Below are 17,654 nucleotides of genomic sequence, written 5' to 3' on the forward strand. Positions count from 1 at the left end.
CATACAGCTCACACGCGAAATTGCGCATGCAGATTAAAATTCTTGAACGCGCAATTCCGTTTCCGCTCGCTGTGTGCGAACTGTCGGGGCAAATGCCGGGCGTTTTCTTTGCATTTCCAGCGCGGGAGGGCTTGAATTTGCACTTCAGTTCGGTTTCTGTTCTCTGTTTGCAGTGCTGATTGCAAGCTTGGAGTGACCCCTCGCCGAATGAAGTTGTGAACGGTTGGGAATACTCCATAAAACTTGTATCGAATGCGACAGCTTGTTCGGGATTTAAGCAAAAATTTAAATAAATTTAAAAGAGTCCTAGAGGTCGTCTAGTTGTCCTCTCAATACTGTCCAAGTGAGTTGAACATTAGTATTACTAACTTGTAATTGATTCTCATTTAAGTGAAGTCATCCTAATAATCTCAGAAATTATGTTGTGTTATGTTATGTTTTTACTCCAACCCGAGATTATTTTTCTAGCGGATAGAAAAAGTATACATACGGCAGCCACAGATGGCACATAAGGATAGGGTACGAGGAGTTTCAGCAATAAAACAGAATATTTTAAGCAAGGGGCCCCTGGAAATAAATCATAATGTCGCATATTACTCATACGCCGCGTGGACCTAATAGACATTGACAATGGCATATTACTCATTGCATTGGAGGGGAATGCCTCGAGAGCGGGGACGGAATTCGCTTACTTACAGACCCTTGCCATTGATATGCAGGACCTGTTTTCGTTAGCCGATGATGCCAAAAACTGGGAAACCCAGGGTCAGCTTTCTTCGGCTTCGTTTCTCCATTTTAGCCCCCGAAATCGCACATCAAACGAAAGAAATGCCTTTGTTTGCTGCATGTGGCTTAGAATACCAAGCTGATAAGGGGATGAGACGCTGATGCCAAGGCTGCGGACGAGGGTGTGGGCAAAGATGAGGATGCGGGTGAGGCTGCGCTGGTGAGCTGGTGTGCTGGCGCATAAATAATGTGACCTGCCTGACTGCGATTATCTGTGAACTATTTTTCACACGTTGCCGGCATACAAAGTGGTCCATTCTCTCCGGCTGGCAATATATGAGCTCCTTGGCCTGCTGAGGCCACTTGGCCCATTCGTTTCCACATCCCGCACACACACTCACTACTCGCAGGGACATAAAAAACATATGTGGGGAGGTATTCGCCGTAGTTTTTTCGACTGTTAGCTACTTACATTGTACTGAAATAATGAACAATAATATCCAGAGGCGTCGATCGAATGCCGGTCTCATGACTTCATCACTTGTCCAGGGTTTCGTTGGTATGGATTTTACTGTTCGACGCTTTTTCGTCCAAAACCGCTCAGCTTTCAGTTTGGCACATGTGTACTATTTGTAGAGGAATCTGCAAAACGGATATTTAATTAGAACGGAAAGCAGCAAAAATGTTTTAAGCCAATTAAACAGAAGGTGCGGGGAAAGGTGAAACGAAAAATCTAACAACTGTTTGCACATGAAATTAATTAATTTTCCACAAAAACTTTGTTGCATAACGTTAGGCGGATTAACTGGACGGAGGACACAGAATAGAGACATCGGGCGGCAACATTTTCGGCAGCATTTTGTCTGCAGTGTTTGGAGTGCAGAGCAAACAAAGAGCCGACAACGAGTGTGGGGTGGGGTGAGGGTTGGGGGATGTGGCCCTCGGACTCCACAAGCGTGCGCATACTTTCCACCGGCACTGTAACTGGGTGCTCGGGTTTGGGAAGCGACACAAGGCAAACAAAATTAGCAGCAAAGCTGACGGAGCTGTTAACGAATTGACGTTGCCAGGGCGCCCAGGACTCCAGGACTCCCCCACTCATAACCGACGAGTGACGAGGCTCGACATATGCATATGTGAATCTGGCAAAGGACCGGAGTGCGAAGCACCGGGAGCTGGAGAGTCTGAGCCCAATCTAAAGTACGTTACAAAGTGGTGCGACAAGGGCTTACCAATTTGGAGTAGTTGCGTCTCGGCTTTGGTATTTGCCGGACACAAAGGTTTCGATTTACATCGAAAGCAATTTCGATCACAAAATGTACGGGGAGTCCACTGTATGCAGAGCAGTGTAAACTAATGCAACTCCGAATACGCTTGTGCGGCAGCAAACAGTGGGTGCAACAACTATGCGGCCACTTCGCACAACAATGACAGCATTGGGCAAACATATCACGCGATCAATTTGTCAAACAAGCTGCAACAACAGCCTCAGCTGCTGCAAGCTGCAACAACAGCAGCGACATGGCCAGTAAAATAAGCAATAAGAGCAGCGGCAACAGCAGTTGACCCCTGAGCAACATAAGCGAAGCAACCGCTGCCATGGGGAAAACACTGACAACAAGCGGAGCGGAAAAAGGGAAGCCCCGTCATTGTGGCCCACAAAATTGACAGCAGCAGCGGCGACATTTGACGCACATCATCAATATGTGACTCTGCATACGGCCACCCCCGCCCCTCGTGTCCCCCGTGCCCCCGTGTCCCTGATATCCTGGTGTCCCATGATATCCTATGACATGTCGCACAGCTGTCATTATGCCAGGCCAACAACGAAACCCAATGACAAACTATTACACGACCATTGTATGTTAACAGGAGCTTGAAGGCTGGCCAAAGGCGGCTGGAGGCCAACTTATCGGACAATAGCAGATGCGTTGCAAGTCCCTCGACTTTTCTTTGGCACATAAATCAAGCATGTGGTGCAAATCCATTAGGGACAGGTGCTGTCGAGAGGGAGCAGCCACTGGTTCTCCACCGTTCCCGCACGTTTCCCAGCGAAATACTTAAATGCCGGTGCGCTCCTTTATTTATGGTCAAAATGTGGAGTGGCCTTTGGCTTACGGCCCTAAAAATGGCCGCGATAAGGGAGGGACAAGGAAAGTAGATCCTTAAAAACCAAGGAAATTTAAGACTCGATGTTTGATTACCGACTTGCGTTAGGTTTGCAGCCAACTACCTAAAACTGTGTCGGTAATCAAGCTCAGACTTAATAGCAAAGGTAAAAGTAACGAAAAAATTCCAAAAGTTTCCTTATTTATTCTAACACTTTTCCACCTCAGTGAATGAGCAATGCGTTGACTCACTTTCAGCTCACTGAACAAATCAATAATCGAGCAGCGCATAGACAGTGATAAGCCGAGGAATAATTAGAAAATGCCAATTATTGGTGTTGTTTTGAGGGCTGAGCAAACCAATTAAAAGCAAAGCAAAACTAACTGTAAAGATGTTTCGGCAACCGACAGTTAAATCGCCGCAATTTTAAAGCCATCATCAGCAACCCATGATGATGGCAGCGATACATAAACAATAAAAGCCAATGGTATGTAAATTTTACCAATTTACCGCAACAATGCAAACGATGCCGGGAAATTGTTAGTCGAGAGGGTTCGGGGAAATTCGGATGGAATCATTTCGTCGAGCTGTGTATGTAGCACTGCAAATGTGTTGCAGACGAACACTTTGGTTAGCCGCAAAAATCGGGCAGTAGAGCGGGGCCGACCGAGCCAGTGGGGCAAACGCAAATTAAATTTACAAAACCGAGAACAGAACCTTTGCTGGCAAGTTCATTGGCAGCTCCAATTTTTATTTCGGCCCGAGCGCGCCTTGGAAAATCATTTTCATTTTCGGTGACAAGTTTCCCAATAATTGACGGGGTAAAAAGCAATAAAACAGTGGGGCACGGCCATCCATCTGCGGTGGCTTTATTGACGGCAAATGAATTGCCAGGGGGAAGAGCTGAAAATAAACAAGGATAAACCGAGTGGCGGGAGCGGGTGCGGGAGAATAGTCTTAATTTTTCATTCCGCCATGCCTGAATTAATACGCGTAATTAAATTTTTCGGACCCCGTATTTGCTTTTAATTTCGAAACTTTTAATTGCATTTGCGTTGGACAAACACAAAATGAATCTAATGCATTCCATTATTGCAGATTATTCCAGTTTACGGTGATTTGTGTTTGAGCCGTTAAAAAATCTTTAAAAGCCCCGGCAAACCATCTTTAAAATGCCAGTTAAAGCTTCGTGATTTCCCACCTGAGAATCGACACCTGGATCCTTTTCAGTCGCCCAGCTGACACTTGTAGGTGACCTTAATCAAGGGCTACACTAAGCTGCTGCTCAAGGTAATGGGAAGTGGTAGCGGAAAGGGGGAGGACGAAGGTCGAGAAAGAGCAGGAGCCAGGACCTGCCAGGACAAATGCAAAGTTAAACAACTTCGACAGTGTTGCCGTACAGTTCATTGTTCGGGCGACAGGGGAGGGGCGGCCGCAGCCTCATCCTCCTTTCACTATCACAATTTCCACATCGACGCGCTACGCTCCCCCTTCGAACCACTTGTGCAACATTTTTCTTTGTCTTTTGCAAGCCCGTCCCCATTTTACCCATTTTCCCTATTTTCCGCCTTTCCACCGACAACATGACTTATGTGGCTTGGAGCGAAACAAATGTGGAAAGCATAAAAGTCAACATATTGAATAATGATTGGTAGGCGAAAAACGAGCCTCTCTCAAAAAGGAAAAGAAAGTTAGAAATGGGTTTCCCGTCTTGTCCCCCTCCCCGCTGTCTGTTTTTTCAACATTCATAATCCTAGCCGATGAATTCCGGCTGCAAAAAATTAATGATGCGAATTTCGTTGTTGCTGTTTCTTGGCTTTTATGGGTTTCCTGAAATTTAATCGAATTTTAGAACATTCCACATGTGTAGTCGATAAGACAGTCCTGCTATTGATTGATAATGCCAAGCGGCTTAGCGGCAGCCTCTTTACGAAAAGGGATTTGTAATTAATGGGATTAAGGCATAGCAATGTATATAAACGGACCCTCTTTAATTTCACTTCCGATTGGGTCCTAACAAAGGCGGATGAATGCCAAGTCAAAACAAGGCAGACAGGCCACCTCAAGACAATGGCTGTGGCGGCAGGCAGCTGGCGTGTTGCCATGTGGGTTACCTGGGAACCGGAGACCCAGTCTCGAAAATGCCATTCGATTACGGCGGAGTGGCATGGAAGCCCCATTCAGGCGGTGGCGTATGGCCGAGGCCGCCGACGGAAGCCAAAGAAAAGTAAAAAAAACAATCAAGCGGGTAAATTGAAGTCAACAACTAGTTGCAGACAACTTTTCCAGGAAATAAAATACAAACTAATGTAAAGGTTCAAAGGGAGCTGACGAATAACCCAGCAGGTATTCAATGTTTAACCCTTTAAAGAGAACCTCCTGTAAGTTCTCAGAAAGCCTTTTCTTTTGTAAGCCGAGGAATTTACATTTTTCATTTAGGTACATGCAATAATTTATTATATTTTCAAAGAGCTGCGTTCCGTTGCATTTTAAAAGATAGTCGTAATTAATTTTAGCTTTGTTATTCCTTTAAACGGGTAAGTCCCTAAAAAGCTTCCTCTTGTAAGCATCCAATAAGTAATTGGGCCGTAAAAATTACAATAAACTTGTTCTGGGCCTGCAATAAATAGTAAAGGCAGCCGATAAAACCCTTGATGATATCCGAATAAGTCGTATTTATGCACTCAATCATATCAACTTCTCTCAACGACTCTCCGTAAACTTGAATTCGGGGCAGCTTTTCATCTGCGGGCAAGCCTGAATAAACTCGAAGGGCTCGATCGAAAATCAAATTAAAATTTCATGCTTTAACATTGTGTTCCAATTACTGTCGCAAACAATTTATACGCGTGCTGAGGAGCGGGAAGACCTGGTGGTGCTGCTGCCCAGAATCCCGAAGCCGGAACCCACAGCCCAGGCCAAGAGCCATTTTTCAACCCAAAAGTTTTCCCGTCGCCGGGAGGACGGAATATGGAATATGGGAGTATAGGAAATGGGGTGTGCGGAATGGGGAATGGGCGGCAGGCAACCCAATCGGGCTGCCAATGCCAAACGGGTCGTTGTTATGTCATGAAAAATGCATTTTTCAGTACACAATAATAATATATGTAACACAATAAATTGCGAAACGCAAAAAAACGTGCTGAGGGCAAGGACAGAATAAGCGGGGTCCGGGAGAAAACGTTATAAAATTGTTATCGAGCGCATAATAGCAAATGTTGCAAAATAACTTTTGACAAAGTGCACTCAATATCACACAAGAGGCAGCTGAAGGACCTCCAAGGGGGTGAGAGTGTGCGAGTGACTGGCACAATGGAAAATCACAGAATGCCGAGGCAGCAAAAATGCAGGCGAGAGTTCGTATTAGAGAAATAAAAGCATGTCCACCGGGGATGTCGGCAAATAAAACCAAACTCAGTTCGATGAAAAGTCAAGGCGATCATGGCATTCGTTTAGCCTGAAAATGATGCCCCGCAACCAAAAGGAATTGCGGGAAAAACTAAATCAAACTGCCATCCCGCCAACGTTTCTCGTCATCGCATTTTCCCGTTTTCCTGCCGCCTGTCATGTCGTGGGCGTGTAAACCAAATTACGGCAACACATGTGCCGCAAAATATGCAACAATTTGAGGCAGCAGGCAAAAGGAAAAATGAAAAGGAGAATCCCAGGCGAACATTTTTCGCGGGTGGTGTGGGCTGTGGGAAAAGAGGCAAAAACTGCAATGCATAACTTTGGGCAGTCGCCTGCAACTTTAAGGGGCGCCCGGGGCGTGGCACGTCTGTTGCATGCCTCTCTGCGCCCGAAACATTGGCTTGCATATGTGGCGCCTAAAGTTATGGCATCTCATGCGTGGGATGGTTCGAGGATGTTAACCCTTGTGAACGCCAGAATGCAACTATTAGTTTCACATAGCCGGGCAGCGGCGCCCTTTCCCGGCTAGTCACTAGGCATTGTGTTGACAAGCCCGAAAATCGGGTCAGTAGTAAATCAACAAAACTACTCGCCGGCGGCGCACAATGGCAATCATTGTTCTGCGGCTGGTGAAAAATGCATGCTGCATAGTTTTAGAACCCGTTGATTGCCTGCCATGGAAAATGTGCATACACGAGCGCGGAAATTTCGCATTTATTTGTCGGTTTGGCGAGTGGAAAACCAATGTAATGAATCGATGAGCGCCAAAGCCAATCGTCTAAAATAAACGGAGAGCAATATGAAATCATATCCGGGCATCCACAGAATCCCTGGCGAGAACTGGAACAATGGCAATTTAAATTATGCAATGGCATTTCCCAGCAAATTTTAAGTTTACTTAATGGGAATACCACTATATACATTTATTAATTTTTCCAATGTCAAACGGGTATTCGTTTGCCTTGGCTTGAAAAATAAAAAATGGTAATGTTTCATCCGTGGCATATTGCGATGTTCTCGTTTGAGGGCCGTAGGAATTTCTGAGACCACATGTTGGCGGTAATCCAACACAACTACTATATCAGGTTAAATACCCCGCGGGACTCCACTTAATTCCGCGATCCGCATCTTTTCTCGTGACATAAAAGCATTTTTGAGGAACTTTTTATGGCGCCCAACGTATCTGACGTTAATGGGTTAACTTAAGTGCTGCCTTAAAGCCCACATGCCAACATCAGCTATCAGCGCTTCCGCGCACACTTGAATTCACACACAAAAAGAGGGGTCTGATTGAACGGCTGGGCGGGGTGAGAAGTCGGGGTCAGGGGCCAGGGGCCAGGAGCGCCGGGCAGACCGAGAAGGAGGCGGCGGAGCTCTCGGCGGGGAAGTCCCGACTGGCGATTAATCAATAACCACTCAGCGGCTGGAGCCCACCGATTTAATGGACACGAAACGAAGCCGCCCTCTGCCTGCATTTCGCTGAGGGAGGGAGGTGCATGTGGTGTGGATGTGGGTGGGGGTGTGGGTGCATTAAATTCGCCAGAGGTTACTTTTAGGCGCCGGCCGCGGTGCCAGGCGGAATGTAATGAAACGAGGCCAAATGCATGGCCCGGAATCTGGCCCCTTTCAGTGTGCAACAAGAATTTCTCATTTGGGCTTCGATTATGGGTGGCCTCTGAGAAGTCGAGATGGTGCATGGGTCTATTTCGGCCATTAGGCGATGCGCATTTTTGGCACACCCGGGTTTTGGCAGCGAGTTCCAGGTCACTGAACTCTACGGAGTCATAAGAGGAGTACTGTCAGCTTCCATTTTAATCCCTAAAATCTAAATAAATAGTACGTTAACGTTATGATAGGTAGGACATATGTAGGTATAATATTTGTGCTTTCAAGTTTTGGGATACTACAATTTTTTATTTGTGCTCATTTTTCAGTTTGTAATGCAGTAAACTGTGATAGTAAAAATAATACTTGCTAATTAAAAAGTTTTTTATATCAAAGAAACAGTCCGAAAATGCAAGTCGTAAATTCTAGCTTGATTCTTTTTAACCTTTTTGTTCTACTCTGCAATTAAACTGTAAGCAAAATGTCTTAATCGTAAAAAAGGATTTAAAAATTTGATAAAATTGCTTTTAGTCCAAGGCCTATAGCAAAAAAGCTGCATCATTGGTTTAGGACTTTGGAGTCACTATTTTAAATTTAAAAGTCAAAACTCTTAATCATAAAGCTGTCATAGGAAAATGGGTATATTTCTAAGCAAATCCTCCGAAGATACTGTTCTTGTAAAGGCTGCAAAGTTAGCTTCCTTTCTCGTTTTGCATAGTTTTAAAGCGAATTATGTGCATTTGCAAACACGTAAATTAAACATATTGAATTCCGAGCCCTTTTTTCGTTCTTCCGTGCCTTCCATGATTAAAGTGTGATTTTTATCAGTCAAACGCTTAGAGGCAACAGGCCAAGACAAACAGACAGTCAGATAAACACGATTGTCGTCATAAATTTCGGGTGAGCACAACCAAGTTGGAGCCAAACACGTAAGCCCGCACCCTCACTCGCTCGACTACTGACCCACCTGGAAGTAGCCAACACAAACACCTGCCCACACACCCACATTCACAAACCTGCGGAGCGGAAGCCTCGTGAAACATGACCCTCGATACAGGCGGCAAAGTTTGCGTGCCAAACAAAACACACGGCAAAAAGGTGAGACAGAGACACGGCAAAGATGAAAGCCAAAAAGTCACCTGCAAAATCAGAGCGCAGGGACGTGCATGAAGGGGTTGCGGGCGCGAAAGGGAAACTGCGGGGAAAATAGGGGGAGACACAATCACTTGCATGTGGCACGAGACGACGGCGACTTCGAAGCGACAAACATTTAAAAAAGCATTTCATTCGCATATCTACGTCACACCGGAAATTCTATATCAACGCAAATCGTTTATGGCCAAACAAGTTAAAGAGCGAGAGAAATAGCAACAAGCGGAATACCCTTTAGATCTTTTTAATAACAACTTCTTAGATTCCAAAATAAAGGGGAGACGGGCATAAATTTGTTGTAACTATTTTGAGGTATAAACTATTAGAGTTTAAAAGATATCTCCTAAGAACGACTGAATTTAATTCATTATTTAATATAAAATAAATAACATATGACAACCTTTTTATAAATGAGGAGGCCTTATTTATTCGCTCTTTAAAGCGCTTATACCTTACTAAAAGTCGGTTTGTGTGTCTTTTTTTTTGAATAGGTAATGCAAGGCTCCTATCACTTGAAAGCAGAAGTCCCAGCCAGCGACACTGAGTCTGAGTTTCGGTGGGCAAGCTTTTAATAAACCTAAGTGGACCGGGTCGAAAAGAGGAGACGGAAGCGAGAACGGAGCTCAGAAAAGGACAACAGAGACAAATCCTATATTTATCCATTTCGCAGCGCTTATGCGGCGTGCTAAATGAAAATATAGCCAGGGAGCCACGTGAATTTATTTATGCGGGTATTTGTTCTCGTGGTTGTGTCGAAGCGTTTAACCCGCCATCGAGGTTAATTAAAAGCAAAGCGCGCCCAAAACTATGCCACGAATTATGCCCTCCGCTCCACACCCACACCCACCACACATACACACACTCCCAGCGGGGGTCAGCGAGCAGAAAATTATAAATATAAGCTCATTAGAGGCTTAGTCGCTATAGGAGGCAACCCCGCTCGGACTGTGTCCATTTTAATTAGATAAAATTGCATTTTGCATAATTTTAGATGGCCGCACACATCAATAAATCGAGCGTTCGCCCGCGCGCATGGCAACTAATTTATGCCTTTGCTAATTAAACGATCCACAAAAACGCCGCCGCCAAAATGAGGCATTCAGTTTAATTGCATGGGAATACAAATGCCATAAAAGTACAAAATTCGATTTCCGACAGCGTTCAAAACAACTAGGCTGTCCGATAAATGTTTTAGCTGTTGTGAACTCGGAATCTGGATGCACTATCCGCGAACGAGCCCCAATTTTTGCTCTTTGGTCTCCACAACACCCGCGTAAGTTATGTAACTTGTTAGCATCCCATAAAGAAAGTTGCTGCCTACTTAGCGGCGCGGCAACTACCGCCCGCCACAACCAAGGCAAACGGGAAACCGGAAACTGGAAACCGGAAACAGCCAAAACAGCAGCCGTGATGGATGGAAGGTAGGAAGGTGAGCTCGGCGGTGGCGAGGTCGTCGTAGCCGGAGCTGTCAATTACAACAGTTTTCTGAAAGTTGCCGAGCAACATGCCGCCTGAACCAACTACACAACACCTACCATGTGCGGCCGTAATTAAACAATTAGCGAGGTGAGTGCCACTTAATTAAATAATTTGCAGCCATGCGGTTGTAAGGCGGCGAAAAACCAGCAGGCGGATCGCATGGCTTGTCGAGTCGAATCTGCGATGCCCTGTGACCGTAGTTCCAGAAATAACTCGAAGGCTTGGCTCTAACGCCCACGGTTCCTCTGAGATCCCCTGCCAGTTGGGGACTTTGAGATACATGACGGCTCATCGGCAGAGCAAGCGGGCAAGCAGGCGCAAGTGGCGACAGGTGTTTCAACAACATTTCGTGCATGCCACAAAAATAGCCCAAAACACACACACCAAGTGTGTACCTGACATGTCTGACTTTGCGTGGGGGTGGTGGCACATAAATGAAATTATGACATATTTAAATGGTACACAACAGGCAACAGGCTGCCTCCTTTTCCTCTCTCTGCGCCGCCGCCTCCCCTTCTATCCCTTCAGGACGCCTGACGTCCGACTTCCGTTTCCGGTCCTGTTAGCCGAGTTCCCAAGCAGTTAACCTGAGCTCGTGTTCGTTTCTAGTTGCTGCCTGTACAATTTACAATTTAGCGCCATAAATGCTGTGCCGTTTTGCTTTCCTGCAGGGCCCGCGGGGCGGATGCGGAACATGGCGTGCCAGGGCCAGGTCAAGTGCGTGTGCCATGTTAATTAGGTGACAATGCTATCAAGGTGTCGCCGGCAATCGTTGACACGACGGTTAGACGGGGGATGATTAAAGGGAAAGCAAATCAGCTAACTCAGGCAAGGGAAGTTGGATGAAACGTTATAAAAGGCCGCCCAGCATTCATACCGCTTATTACTAAAAATCAGCCGAGCATTAAGTAAACAAAACGTACTAACTGGTTTATAGCACTGTGGTTTCCAAAAGAAAACATTAAAACGTTTATGAATACCTCCGGATTGAAGTGGGCTTGAATATATTTAATGGCTATCCATCGTTTGTCCACCAAGTACAACGTCACACTAATCACTCACCTGAGAAGATAAATGATAATGTGTTATTAGTAACCAGCTATGGGTGATTTGTAATTTGGGTATCCGCCTTATCAACAAATACGAGCAATGACAGACCTCTCGCCGCTTTGCTTTTGTCGTTACTGTTTTTCCGGGACTGTGGGCCCAAAGCAAAGGCTTAAATGATTAATTAAGCGCGTCAATGTATGCAAAAACATTCGACATGTTGTGAATGTGCGCCGGGATTTGTTTTGCCGTCGCTGCGGTGTGAAAATCACGTGTTGAAAATGGCGTGAATTCGTCGCATGAATAGCAATAATACCAACACACATATCGACAGCCCTCAAACACAGATACTGTATTCAGGTTCCTATGGACACACGTGCGTTTGCATTTATTTTGATGTCATAGTTTTCGTTGGCGAGGCGCTGATTTTAATATTTAAATAAATGCTGTCGTTGATTGCGCATACGACGCGTTGTTTGTCCACTGCTGTTTTTGTTGCTGTGATTGCAGCTCGCCCGTTTGTTGTTTGCACAAGACAAATTGTATTTGTTTTCGACTTTACCAAAAACCCAATTATATGCCATGGCAGCTTCGCATTCGCCCAGAGTTCCATTCCGCATGTGCCTGCAATCCGATTGCACCCGAAAACATTAAAAATTATACAAATATTGATCTCGCAGCGAGAGTGCAATAATGTTGATGCATAAAGCCATTTGATGGTCTGCAGCTGGCAATGAGTGGTTTAATTGAAATGCATTAGCAGAGCTTTACGGGGATTTGTACGACTGAACATGTATATGCCTTGGGCAGGAAATTGATCCCGATAAATATCGCAAAACACCTGCAAAGCCCAAAAACAATATATTCTGCAGGTCGATCGGGGGCTTGTACGGCACGTTAATAGGGTATCTCCTTTCGATTTCCTCCCTAAACTAAAATATGACCTGCCAAAAATGCGAGATTTTCTGTACAATTTGGTATGGGTTGACTTTTTGATTGTTTGCAGCTTACCTACTTAAATGAATAGGGATACTGGCAGAAGCTAGACCCATCTATCACACTCCAGCCCTTTTCAGAGCACTGTAAATGACACAGCGCCTCTAATACATTATTTTCTGGGATGATGCCAGACACACGCACACGTATTTAAACATTTTATTTATGGCAAACATTTTTCGGCCAAAAGCTCTTCAAACCGACCGCAAACAACAAAAAAAGAATGCGTATGCAAATGGAATATCAATTTATTATTGCACAGTTTTGTGAGCGAAAATTTAAATACGGCCGCCCAGGCTAGAAACACTTTTAATTTATTAAAAATTCTATTGTCAGGACTAGGATAACAATAACCACAGGACATGCGTGCTGCCTCACACTTCGCCCCACCCCGCCGTGGGAATTCCACTCCTGGTAGTCACACCATTTTTATGTCGCTGAACCCGCTCGGCAGCGGCTACTTTGGATCTGGATCCCATATCCCAACTCGCACCCCGACGTGGACCCACAATCCGTTTTCTGCTGCTGATGCCTTTCACATGGTTTTGAATGAATGACACATAAAGTTCTTTTTATTTCAGATGCGTTTTGTTTTTGCGACATTTTTATGAATGCCTCGAAACGCTCCCCCATTCTTTCTCCTATATTTTTTTATGTGCCCCAGCTTTGGGTGTATTCATGCGGAATGCGACGCATAGTTTTTTGCCAGTCCAGCCGCCCCTTTTTGTTTGTTATTGTTTTGCCAACAGTTCAGGCCAAAACGCACACACGGAGACATGGCTGGAAAACCCTTTTCAACGCAAATATGTTCCATTAGCAATGGCTCGACAACGATTTCTGTGTTTTTTCGCCTGGGTTTTTGTTTTTTCCAGCTGCTGGTAGCTGTTAGCTTTCCTTTTGCATTTTTGGCCTGGCATGTGTTTGGCTTTCTGTTTTGCTTGTTGGCATACTTTTGCCAAATGGAAATTTTAGTCTAGTGCCTGCCCCCCTGCCTTTTTAGCCATTAATTTATGGCGGCAGCAGATGGAGGTCACCGTTCCCTGCCTACGCTGACACCCCGAAAAGGAGTCTGCGAACTTTAGGCCCTCTGGCCGGCGGTGCGGAAAACCAAATCACATCATCTGAACCGACTGTATAATCAACCCACTGCTGAAATCCGTGAAATGCATCCTGTGGAGGGCTCAAAGTGCCCACCAATGGCCCAGCCCACGTTGTTTTGGCCACGAAAGCAAACAATCAAACAAAGGCCTCCCCTAGACAAAACAAAAAATACAAACCAAATGACACGCAACTGCAATTGAATGCACTGCAATGGCTGCTCTCTGCAAAAGTTCTGGTCAGTATGCTATTGTTTACCTTTTTTTGTGTTAAATTTAATTGGATTCCTATTTAAATTGATTTGGGTGTGGGTGACGGCGTTCCTCGATTTCCCCTAGTCAATTGTTTGGCTTTGAGCCACCCCACTTGTACTCCCATAATTTGCCTTTGATTGCCGTCTATAAAATTGGAAAGCGCAAATAAAACTCACATAAATTGGCCTTCATTGTCCTTTGTTGTTAAGGCATATACAATTTCGTGCGGCATACTTTATAGCACTGTGGCACACATTTATTTAGATAACCAATTGTAGTTTTTCCAATTAAAATACTTCGAATTTCGTTGCGTACTTGGCAAAATGTGAAATTGAATCGTTGCCCCAGGAATATTGCATCTGTGGCAGAGATTTTCATTTGGCAGAATGAAATATTTTTTTACAACTGCGTTTTATGACACGCCCGGGGCGTCCACAGACTTATGCAGCTCAGTGTTCTCCACTCCCTTACGGACTGTAAATTTACTTAAGCCGGGCAAACATTAAAATTGCTCTTAACTGTGAAGTAAATACCCAAATAGCATTAATTTTGAGTTGGTAATTCCCATTAAAATACAGTGTTGGTAAAATAAAATTGTGTCGGTAAATAGTTTTGTTTTCGTTCGATGGAAATAAATATTTATGTGGAAATATTTTTTTGATCTGGCGGTTGTGTGTGTACGTATAATTGTTTTATATAAAAGCTAACAAATGAGGTGTGGAGAAATATTTTTAAGGTAAATACAAAAATATGAAAAGTTTTAAGGTAACAGGAACATTTTGAAAAAAACTGTTTTATTTATATTTACTACCTATTAAAAATAGAACAAAAATACATTTAAAAAGTAAAAATTTTTCAAAACTACAATAGTTCACTCCAAAGAGAATGTCCTTCGTTCTTTCGCCATTCCTCTTTTATACCCTTAAATTGGTTCCTCTAACTTGTTGGTAGACAATTTCGAAAGCTGCGCCACAGACCACCACCTTGCTTAAACAAGTTTTGCTAACAAATATATATTTTTACAAAATACGCTTTTATTTTGTATACCCTTGCAGAGGGTATAATGATTTCAGTCAGAAGTTTGCAACGCAGTGAAGGTGACGTTTCCGACTCCATAAAGTATATATATTCTTGATCAACGTCACGAGACTAGTCGATCTAGCCATGTCCGTCTGTCCGTCCATCTGTCCGTCTGTCCGTCCGATTCTAGTCTTTGGACTTCACACATAACCTTTATTTTTTGCTCAAAAGAAGTATTATAAGTCGTTTGTTTGGGAGATACCACATTTACGAATTTTGAACCACATTTTTAAATCGGACTTTCGTTATGAAAGTTATTTGTTTTCAAAACTTTACTGCATAACAACCATTTAGGCATCGAAATTAAATTTTTGATTTTCCAATTGAACTGCTGACCAATCAAGACATGAATCCTATTTCTAAATAATCTACCAATTTTCACACATGGTACTCGCTGCAAAATTCCAGATAAATACCTAAGCCAGACGAAACAATGGGGGAAATAAAAAATATATATTTATAACTCGTTAGCCCCTAAGGCCAGCGGACTAGACGGTTCGGAAATTGAGTGTGTGTCTAACTGGATAATAGAGTCGAGAGCAATTGAAGCGCATGCACTGATTCCATAAGCGTTTTCCCATGAGTTTGAGAGTGTGGGATCTAAGCCCGAGCGAAACCCTTTTATCAGGCCCACAACAACTACCGACCGTAAGCCCTACTAAGCGGACGGCGTTTGAAGGGATTGCGAACGGCAATAGAAAGAAACGCATAAAATATTAATAACTGGCTTTGCCCACTGCTGGACAAACAAAGCCCAAAAAGAGTACACAAACAAAGCCAGAGGAACAGTTGGCTAAAACTGCTTGGCCATAATCCCATTACCGGGGTCAATGCGCCCACGGAAGCCCAGCCAAGGGTTAAGCTGAGTTGAACGCTTCACCTCCAGCGGCAGGATCAACTTGAGATTTTCGGTTTCGGGTTTGGGTGGGGAGCACTTAATAACTGGGAAAATCAAAATCATGAGTACGGATTGGTGGCGTCAAATACCGGACTCAATATACGCCGGAAAAAACCGGGACAGCCGTACAAGAGTTGTACGTGTAATTGAATTTTGTGGTGCGTCGTCGCTGGCGTCAATTTATTTGACCACGTATTGTGTGTGTTTGGTCGACGGTGGCGGGGCGTCAGGGGGAAATGAGGAAAAGCGGGGAGCGGTCAGCGGGCTTGGGGCGAGTGGTTGGTCACTACGTGCGTATTACACGCCGAAAGGGTTATGGCCATCGTAATTGTATTGGCCGGACTAAACATGGCGCTCAGTTGTCTGACGTCCCCCGGCCACCCATTTTCGGCAAACCAATCCAACCCACCCCTTTTCCCGACGCCATTCTCCACCCCCACCCCTGCGGTCTGTGTCCCACGCACGTTTCTAATTTTGTGCGTGGCTTGTTAAATTTTTTCGCATTCGGCTGCTGTTCATTGCCGGGATATACAAGCTGCCTTCATTTGTCCTAAACGAAATGCTTTTGGAATTTTTCTCATTTGGCTGCCCCACCAAATAAAAAAGTTCATTTAGCTATGAGAAGTTTATTATCCGGCGTATGAGAATCCGTTTTTGCGGATATGCGGAAACAAAACCATGGCCATAAATGTTTTTATCTTCCTAAGTAGTGCGGAAACGAAGTATATAAATTGAACTAAATTTGATGGCACAGCATACTTTCTTTTAAAGGAGGGAATAATTTTGTTCAATTTTAATTATGTTACGAAAAATTAAAAAGGAACTAAATAAAAACAACATTGAAAAGATAAATATGGTTTCATGGTCAGAGCATTGCAAGTCATAATTATGCAAAGCTTGTTAGGAAATGTATGTTTTTTATCAGAAACTCAAGAGGGGAACATCTTTATTTAAACTTCATTAGCTAATTATGCACTCCATACGTTTTATTAATAACGAAGTCTTCCAAGTTTCGGTCGTAAAGAAACCGTGTTTGCTTTTCGTAGCTCAAACAAGCTTTAATACACACAATTTGCTCTGGGTAAACAGAAATGTTAATCCGAAACTCAACCCCTCATCTGGCACCCGTAAGATACTTTTCGTGCTTCGGCCAACAAAATGGTAGCCGAAATCTCATGCATCAACGCTTAACAATGTCCGAGGGAGGGAGCGCGATGGGGCTGGGAGCGAGTAGGAAGCAGGGATTCAAACCCTCCACAAACACTAAAACTGAAATCAAATACCTTTGCCCTTAAGCACAATTGACATTTTGCACATGACAGGGCAAAGCGGAAAAAAAAACCGAAACAGGGCGAGAGGCGAAAGGAAAAGCAGGTGAAACTCGATGCTGCATCGCCCACTGACCTCGACTGGGGTGGAAAAGGGGAGAACGGGGATAATGGGGACGGTATCGTGGCATGACATTATACGCTTGTTATAATCCCTAGCAACATTTTTATTGCAATTGTCAAGCGGGGCCATAAAGCAGCCGAGAATCCAGACACCTACAACCGTTATCTGAGAACCAATGCGAAGCGACACAAATTGAAAATATGACAAGAAAATTCGCTTCAGCGGCAAGTAGGTCGGAAAAGCGGTTGGTGGCGGTGTGTGGAAAAGCGGTGGCAGTGGAGCTGCATCTGTGGCACTTTGCTAACTTGCCAAGAACTGGCGACGAAAGCATATTGATTTCGGTGGCAGTGGGGAAAATGTTTTGCCAACGTTGCCAAAAAAAGGAAAAAGAACAAGTATAGAGGAAA

The 17,654-nt window shown here is 44.3% G+C and overlaps 1 protein-coding gene across 2 annotated transcripts in view; it reads right to left on the reverse strand.

Moving 5' to 3' along the window:
• The window catches only part of LOC108029617 (uncharacterized), a 120,931-nt gene that overhangs the window by 86,739 nt on the left and 16,538 nt on the right, over positions 1–17,654 (reverse strand). For both annotated transcript variants that reach the window (XM_050887085.1, XM_017102003.3), the window contains one exon: positions 1,199–1,368. In XM_050887085.1, coding sequence (XP_050743042.1) covers positions 1,199–1,256 — 58 coding nt within the window. In that variant the 5' untranslated portion in view covers positions 1,257–1,368. The remainder of the gene's footprint in view (positions 1–1,198; positions 1,369–17,654) is intronic.

This window comes from Drosophila biarmipes, chromosome 2R (assembly GCF_025231255.1).
Source record: "Drosophila biarmipes strain raj3 chromosome 2R, RU_DBia_V1.1, whole genome shotgun sequence".
NCBI lineage: Eukaryota > Metazoa > Arthropoda > Insecta > Diptera > Drosophilidae > Drosophila > Drosophila biarmipes.